A 9,169-nucleotide genomic window follows, 5' to 3' on the forward strand; every position below is an offset into this window, starting at 1 on the left:
AATGAACATATGGGGGATTGTTATGGAAATTTTACATTTAGATGTGTTTCTTTTGCTTTTGTATGGGTACAACTTGTATTAACGTTGAACTTTCATTTACTCATAAGCATTTAAAGGAATATAATCATATAAGCAAAAAGCACATTATTAAAGATATAAAACTAAGTTTTTATAAATGTATGAGTTAGAACAAGGCTTGCAGGAACAATATGTTCTAAGAAGAACTAAGTAGCAAGTGACCTTTGTACTCCAAATGTGAAGACTATGTGTGTGTGTGCAGCTTTGATCGAACTAAAGATAGACAAGATGTGTGAACAAGAGCGGCAGCAAACAACAGGAATCTTTTGCAGACATGACATTGCTCAGACCAGTTAGAATTTGGGTTGGACATGAGATAATGAGCTAAGACATCTCCATTTAAGGTAACAAAGGATTTTTACACAGGGTGTGTTAGGGTATATAACCTTGGCAAAAGGGACTAGCCTTCGCCTTCTCATGTCAGATGCTCTCTGTGTGAGAATGCCATAGACCTTCTCATATCAGACGCTGTCTGTATGTTGAACGTCTTATTTCTTGCAAGAAATAAAATACTTTGTTTAATCTTTTGAGAATCGACTTTGTCTCCTTCATCCAGGTTTGAATATTGATAAATTTCCACAACAGTTTCTGCTTGATGCATTTAAAATAAATAAAATAGCTCAGTTATTGAATAAAGACATTTGAGTTTGTGTTTTGTGCGCATTTAAAGTGCGCTGAACCAAAGAGCATTTAAAGAGACATTTTTACTCGGTATTAAGAAGCGTTTTCATCAATCTGATCACAAGTGGACGACGCTAAATACAGGTGTAAACGGGTGTAAAGCGTTTTGAGCTTGTCCACTTTCAAAGGTAGTCGAGAACGCATTTGACGGGATTGCATTCGTAGTGTGAATTCTCATGTGGTCGAATGTGTTCAAACAGCCACAAAAGATGCCTACTCTCCGTCTACTGATCGAATGCGTAAACATTATGGGAAGCGTGCTAGTGAGGCGGGATTTTAACTTGGTACGTTTTTCATCTTTAAACCAAACTGACAAAGCACAATATTCTCTCACCATTCCTGATTTCTAACACACACTCACAGCGTTCGGCTGGTCTTGCGTCTGTCAGAGCAGAAATCTGCGGCTCTCCGTATGTTTTACCATCGTCTTACATGTAAATTGTGCAAGCATATTTAGATCGAAAACCCATACATTTACCCGCCCATAGACCAAGAAATCAGGACGGAAGTGGTCGAAAGTGGAAAAAAGAGACGGATTAAAACGGCAGGTGTAAACGGGAATGTCTTCCTCATTTACTTGTGATCCGATCAACCAAAACGCATTAACACCAGGTGTAAACTGGACCCGAATGTATTACTTTCACAGGCCATTGCACACATATACTCATACTAGACTAGTTAGTGTGCAATGTGGAAGCGGTTTTGCCATTTAAGGTCATTTTGCACGTCATCAAAACAGGAGTTCTGTGCTTCAGTGAGAAGATGATTGTCAATCATCCGTTACGCTTTTCTTCTACATGAACAGCACTGCTTCCGTCTCAACCAGCCCTCCGTCAACTTGTATTAGTTGAGCGTTCACTCATACACGCAGCGGTCTGGATCTAACCAACACAAGTGCTTCCTCACCCTGAGGTTTGTCTGTCAGATCTGCCTCAGGTGAAGCTCAAAACAGACACATGTCAATCAAAAGTCCTTGTATATCAGAGCATCTGGCCTTTTCAGGCCAAGTAAGATTTCCTCAAAACCAGGGGCTCGGAATCACGCAAACGTGGCTAAAATTAGCCCCCCGTCTGCTTTCCATTCAGTCCTTGTCGAGATCCCAGCTGAGTGTCTGCCGTGTCTCTCTCAGGTCCTCCTCCTACACGCCACATTTCCATAAGAATGCAGCGCGCTCTGCATATCAATCCCAACTCTTAATTAAAGAGCTGCTATATTCCTGCTGGCGTCACACACACGCGGGAAGTGCGCAGTAGTCCTTTTCTCCCCGTTCTGATGGCGCAGGCTATTTGGAAAGCAAATGAGGGACGCGATCACACCCGGGACGTGGCGCGCGCGTTTGAGGGCCACCTGACGGGGCTTTTGAGCAGGGAACATCAGTAAATACGAGTGTGCGTAAAAAAAAAACGTCATGCTCGCTGGAAGTTATTTTTAAAGACTTTGAGTGACCTTTCGATAAATCTTTTAGTGTGAAGCATAATGGAAATTAAGTATGTAAAAAAAGTGGAAGAAAAAAACTTTTTTTTCACTTGGAGAAAATAAGATAAAAATTAGTACTTCAGGACAGGTACAAAAAAAGGAATCTACAAAACAGGTTATGTTTACTAAATATAGATGTCTGTGTATACAAACAAAACAATAATATACACAATTTCAACATTTTTAAGGTTTAGCTACTTTTTCCGTATCTAAACCAAGGATAAGTCCGTTCACAGCTCGTCTCCAGTCTTTTGGGTCTGAGAATTCGGAGCTAAAGAACACTTTGGATTTGTCCAGCCAAGTTCAGATTGACACATCGGATGAAATGGAAAAGTCCTTTTTTATAATGTCTGCCAGTTTCGGTTCCACCTCTGACAACAAGCCAACCAGGTGCTGGACCTGTAGAAGGAGAAAAGACGAGAAGAACCGTGATTAATCAGAGCCTGTAGGGAGCAGTGAAAAGGACAAATAAGAAAAAGGAAAGAGAAGAACGTACAGCCGTTATATGTTGAGGTACAAGTGTGGCAACAGCAGACACGCAGCTTCTCTCTGTCAGATGCCCTTCCTTGACTACCAACGATAAAAGATCCTGAAGATTAAAGGGAATTTTTACAATTTGAATATTTTTATATATCATATTTTTGAGTGTACTTTTTACTTTTATAATATAGAATAAAATGTAGTATATATCTTCTTATCATCATTAATTTATAAATTACATTCCAAAAATGATTTTACTAGTAAATTTATAAAAAAATACATTTAAAGTTTACAAAATAGTTATAAATGATTAAATTCTAATGCAAGGTATATTATATCATGTACTACATTATATTATTCCATATTACACATTTATAAATTACATTCCAAAAATGTAATGTAGTTTATGTTCCTTACACTTAAAATGTAATTTCTTAAATTTGCTTTAATATCATACAGTACTTTGAAATGAAATGTATACTTTTTACATAGAATATTTAATAATTTATTAATATTTTGTACACCACTTTTATAATATAATATATTAAATATATCTTAAAATAGAAGTTCTGTAAACATAATAGCTTCACATTTTTATTTTTTATAATAAATCTAATGTGATACATAGAATTTTTTTATTTTATTTAATGTATATTTGATTATATAGTAAGTATAACAGGGTTCTCAAATCCGGTCCTGGAGGGCCACTGCCCCATAGTTTAGTTCTAGTCCTAAGCAAACACACCTGAACAAGCTAGTCAAGGTCTTCAGAGTTACTAGAAAATGACAGCTAAGTGAGTTTGATCAGGACAGTGGCCCTCCAGGGCAAGATTTTAAGCACCCTGTAATATAGTATATAAGGTTATATAATATATCTTTAATCATTTATTAATATGTTTGTAAACTGGATAGCTGGCAATTTCACCTTAGTCAGCTCCATAAGGACGACTGAGAGGAACTCCGCTGTGGTTTCGACCAAAGCTTTGAGCTGAACATCTTCCACTAGTTGCTCTTCTTCTTTCTGTCTCTCTTCTGATTCTGAGTTTGCAGCTGTCCGGCTCTGAAGGTATTCAGTGTTGAACTGCAGAATGCGAATAAGACTTCCTAGTAATTCTGCATCTGTGATGAATAAACAGACGTTGAACCCGAAACTGCGATATAATAGCAAACCTTAAACAAACAACACTGCCTCCCATAAATTAGAATTCGATATGTTATTTATTCAGTGTGTGTTTCGTACTGATATCCATTTGCAGAGTGGAGTGTAACGCAGACAGCAGGGCGAGCGCCGGGGCCAGGAGAGCTTTCTGCTCCTGCAGGATCAGCGGAGGGTCGTCCGCTTGACAGAAATCCTCACATACGATCTTACACACAAATGTCCACACCGCACGACCACACGCTCCATCTGATGCTGAGGACAAAGATTTTTTTTAAACATTGCCACAAATTTCACACACCTTTTACATGGGCAGTCAAAAAAAATAAACGGAGATCTTTTAATAGAAAGAAACATACATTTTTATCAATTTTATTACACCATGTCATTTGATTTTTCATTATTCACGTATAACTTAATTTTAAAAAATGAAGAAATTAAAACTAATTAAAATAATAAGCATGCGTTAAATCGATTAAAAGTGACAGTAAAGACATTTATGTTACAAAAGATTTGTTTCAAATAAATGCTGTTATTTTTTTGAATGTATTTTAATCCTGAAAAAAGTAGCAGTTTTTTGTACCCTTTACTTGAAAATATTATTTACCATCTGACTATTCTTTTTTTGATTATGTATATTAAACTCCATTTCTTACCATATCTTTATATATATTTCCTGTAACATTACCATACCTTCTATATCTACCCACGATTTATCTCTTGCCATCCACACACACACTAATAATTATTTTTTAAATGTGAAAGTGGACCTTGAGGACCAGAGTTGAGAACCCCTGGACTAGACAACATCTGGGGTTGTAACATTTAATGGGGGCTCGTACGGGATTTGAACCCGCGACCTCTAGACTAAAATCAGCATATTAAAATGATTTCTGAAGGATCATGTGACACTGAAGACTGGAGTAATGATGCTGAAAATTCAGCTTTGATCAGGAATAAATTACATTTCAAAACATATTCAAATAGAAAACAGTTATTTAAAATTGTAATAACATTTCAAATAGTACTGCATTTACTATATTTGTGATCAAATAAATGCAGCCTTTAGCATAAGAGACTATCAGAGAGGGGACATCTAAGTTTATCTAAAATAAATATATGAATATCTGTATGATGATTACATAATTGTCCCCAAGAAGAGGATCAGTATGTGTGTGTGTGTGGTCTCACCCAGAGCCTGCATGCCCTCTTCTACTGTAGTGAGAAGCTGGAGAGAATGAAGATACACTTCAAGAGCCTCTGGACTCTCTGACCTACAACACAAACATTTGAATAACCCCAAATTCATATTTCGAAAATGAACATTGATGTGAATCCAAGGGGAACATCTTCTCTTAATCTAGCAGCAGACAGAGAAATAGGTTTGTAAACACCTCAGATAGACAGACAGACGAGCAGGAGGTCACATGACCTTAATTAATGTCTCACCTAAGCTGCGTGGCGGCCTCAAGCAGAGAGGACGCAATGTCCTGCTGTATGTCCTTGTTTGGGTCACTCTCGCTGGGTGGGGTGGACACCCAACTCTTCATTATCTCCTCATCCTCATCAAAGAGCTTATCCACCAGCTCCCCAACCTTTACCAGCAAATCTACTGCAGAGAGAGAGAGAGAGAGATACACTTTAGTGTCACAATACTTAGAGGTACACTATTTTTGATAAACTCTTATCCAATATTAATTAAACTAGCATTGACGGGTTATGCAAGTTAAGTTTTAATGTAAAATATTAACTTTATTATATATTTCATATATTAAATATGAACAATTAAAAAAAAAATGGGCAAAATATATTTATTAGATATTTTAAGTTAAAGTAAGAAAAATTATCAAACAATTAATTTCCTTAAATTTATAGAAAATATAAATGTATCAGTAACTACAAGCACACATTTAGTCCCTGGTAAGTGAAAAAAAGTGAATAAAAAAAGAATAGGTTAGTTAATAAATAATAATCATTTTAATTGTTTATTTAATTTTGTATTGCTTAAAACAAACAAAAATAAAAACCACACACATTTAAATAAATAAAAAGTTAATAGTAATAATAATTTTTTATGTTTAATTAATGCTTAAACCAAAAATAACAATAAAGTTAATTAAAAAAATTAATAATAACAACAATTTAAAATGCTTATTTAATGTTCATTTCAAACATGAAATAATATTTCTTGAGCACCAAATCAGCAAGAATGATTTCTGAAGGATCATGTGACACTCCAGTTGAGTAATAACTGCTGAAAATTCCGAAATAAATGTATTTTAAATTACATAAAAACAAACAAAAAAATGTTTAATGTTTATTGCTACATCAGTACAATTAGCAACATCATTAAACATCACCGACCATTGGTGGAGCTGCTCATGATGAAACACAGACTGCCACACGCCGCGGGCTGCTGCCGTATCCTCTCTAGCCACAGCGGGGAGACATCAGGCTGAGACATGCATGTTAGCAGAAGCCTGAAAAAGACACACTGCCATTCAGAGAAAGTCTAATGCGTCATAAATTGAGAAATGTTCTTAGAGTTTTGTAACAGTGCTTTATCAGAACTGACCTGCAAGTTTCCAAGAGCGTCGGTGGGTCATTGTCTCCGAGAAGCAGAAGTAACACATCGCTGAGATACACAGAGAACATGTCAGACATCGTTTCATTTTACATAGTTACTGTAGTACTACTGTATTTACAAAACTAGTTAACCTGAAGAGAAACAGAAAGGGAAAAAGATGCACTCTGTGTGTGTGTGTGTGTGTGTGTGTGTGTGTGTGTGTGTGTATATCTCACCCCAAGTCAGAGTTCTGGCTGAGAAAGACACATGCGTCATGGAAACAGGCCATATTACCCAGAATTCCAACACAGATTTCCTGTAACAAACACTCTGGGTAATTATATAAAGTCATAAGCAAGCAGCAAGGGAAATATGATATATAATTCAGCATACGAGAAGCATGTAGGGATGTGTGTCAGTGGTAAAATGACATACAGTGAGCCGTGGACTGCGTGACTTTGCGATCACACCCAGCAAGATGTCTGGAGCCTTGAACTCTTGAAGAAAGACAGCCACGTCCTGGAGAGAAAAAGCATGTAATGAATGTGTATATAGATGATGATAGCCATGTAGGAGGGTGTTAAATGCAGTGTGTTTCAGTTTACCTTATCCATAGCCATGTCCCATACTTTACACAAGTCCTCTTCCAGATCATCCGTCAGTTCCATGGAAGAATCACTCTGTCCATTTTCTTGATCTGTCACCATCTATAGGGTAATTAAAGTAAGAAAGAAACGAAGGAGATGATGTAAATTGTGTTTTATAAAAAATTACATTTTCTGTTTTATTTTTATATTACCGGTATATTTGTATGTGTGGTTTTATTTGACAGAAAATTTAATTTTCAATAACCAACATTATGCAGGCCAATGACTGGGATACCTGAATAAGGCGGGTCAGGGTGCTGAAGAGCCAGTGTTTGCTGTACACCGTCTCCCCGATGGCGTCCGCCTCTTCACCGGCCTCAGTCTCAGCTTCCTCGGGTGGAGGCGACGGGTTTCGGTCCATCTCCGGTGAAGCTGCTGTGGAGGATCCACAACTGTCTCCATCCACCTCCTGAGAGCATCTGTCATTGTGCTCTGATGAACAAATCAATCAATATATGACATAAAAGCATAAACAATCCTCGAGGATGCATGCATAACCCACCAATACACAGCATAAAGTAAATGCATGCAAAAAAAAATTAAATAAGTATCTAAACACGTGCACAGACTTCCAATGCACACTAAATGCATGCAAAACTTACAGTAGATGACTACATGTAGGTATGCATGCATTAACTTCTAGTTACTAACTAGAAGATACTAACATTTACTAACATAAATCCAAGTATAAATCTCCATTCGAGATCAAAACATAAATGAGTGAGCGTTTACAGTAATAACGCGTACAGCAAAATAAGTGGGAAATGCTTTCTTAGAAAAAACAGTTGTGGTGTATGTTAAAAGCTCGAAAGGTTTTGCCGGCTTATTTTTATAATAAGCCCGGTTAAACAACGTGGCAAATATTGATTTAATTAAATAAACATTTACTACAGAGAGTAGCAACGCTAGTTTAATAACTAACACAAATGTCCTGACTTACCCATTAATAACGACTTTCCACAAATAACGCAAGATGCTCAGGAATATTAAGCATGCGAAAAATGAATTTTAAGCATCATGGTTTGTTTGGACGTTTTGAATAAGCGCATATAAGTGTAGTAGCCTACTTCCGCTCACAACTCTACAAAGCATGATGGGAAATAAAAAAAATAAAGTGGGTAGAAAGGCATTTGCACGAAACGTCTTTAAATAAACGGGTGGAGCTTGTGTCACAGTTTGTGAAGTAAATATTTTTACTCCGCAACACATATTTGAAATTCAATGGCTATTAACGAGTTTCAGTGTAATTCAGCTGTAATCATTCTCCTGAATCTGACAAGCAACACATTGTCACATCTCACCTCTCTGGTTGAATGAGTTGAGGAGGGTCATTAAGACCCTTTTTTTGCAGGATTTTAACTTGTATGTCAGTTAACAGTTCTCTCATGGAATTAATTCGACGATTTTTTTTTATTAGAGTAAGAAAATTCTGTTAAAGCAAAAAAAAAAAAAAACGTTATTTGAATGCGGGTCAATGAGGATTTCCGGGCCTCCGTTCGCCCCCTACAGGAAGAATCCCTTATTGTCTTATTAAAAACAGCTCTTTTTTTTTGGTCAAAGGTTCTTCCTTTCTCAGACTGCGTAGATTAAACGGCTAGTTCACCTAAAAATGAAAACTCTGTCGTAATTTACTCTCCCTCAAGTTGTCCCAAACCTGTGTGAATTTCTTTCTTCTGCTGAACTCAAAAGAATATATTGTGAAGAATGTGGGCAACCATGTCTTTCTTTCTTCAGTCGAAAAGAAATTAAAATATTTCAGGATTTTTCTCCATGTAGTGTACTTAAATGGGGTCCAACAGGCTGAAGATCAAAATTGCAGTTTCAATGCAGCTTTAAAAGGGCTCACATGATCCCAGCCGTAGCTCCGGAGCCGAATGACCCAGCGGTTAAGTAGTTCAAGTGTGAAAAGTCTGGTTACCCACATTCTTCAAAATATCTTGAAAAGTTTTCAGCAGAAGAAAGAAATTCATACAGGTTTGGAACAACTTGAGAGTGAGTGACAGAAAATTATGACAGAATTTTCATTTTTGGGTGAACTATCCCTTTAACAACAGTGTCTTTGTGCTTAATATCTCTTTATTGATC

General features: G+C 36.7%; 1 protein-coding gene across 1 annotated transcript; it reads right to left on the minus strand.

The window, feature by feature from the left end:
* Positions 1-559: 559 nt before the first annotated feature.
* On the minus strand, positions 560-8,391 carry saal1 (serum amyloid A-like 1). Its single transcript, XM_079604322.1, has 13 exons — positions 8,025-8,391; positions 7,320-7,516; positions 7,043-7,144; positions 6,873-6,956; positions 6,674-6,753; positions 6,447-6,506; positions 6,236-6,351; positions 5,321-5,483; positions 5,063-5,145; positions 3,956-4,126; positions 3,641-3,834; positions 2,732-2,824; positions 560-2,634 (listed from the first exon to the last, which is right to left on the minus strand). The coding sequence occupies exons 1-13, from the start codon at positions 8,026-8,028 to the stop codon at positions 2,539-2,541; spliced, it is 1,443 nt and encodes a 480-aa protein (XP_079460448.1). The 5' UTR covers positions 8,029-8,391; the 3' UTR covers positions 560-2,538.
* Positions 8,392-9,169: the final 778 nt, after the last annotated feature.

The sequence above is a fragment of the Phoxinus phoxinus genome, assembly GCF_949152265.1.
Source record: "Phoxinus phoxinus genome assembly, chromosome: 25".
Taxonomy (NCBI): domain Eukaryota; kingdom Metazoa; phylum Chordata; class Actinopteri; order Cypriniformes; family Leuciscidae; genus Phoxinus; species Phoxinus phoxinus.

Excerpts from the sequence above, each read along its gene's own strand:
- saal1 (XM_079604322.1), bottom strand. Across the intron at positions 6,352-6,446 it reads ACGCTCTTGGAAACTTGCAG|GCTTCTGCTAACATGCATGT; the intron begins GTCAGTTCTGAT and ends TGTCTTTTTCAG. Across the intron at positions 4,127-5,062 it reads AGAGGGCATGCAGGCTCTGG|CATCAGATGGAGCGTGTGGT; the intron begins GTGAGACCACAC and ends CTTTGTCCTCAG.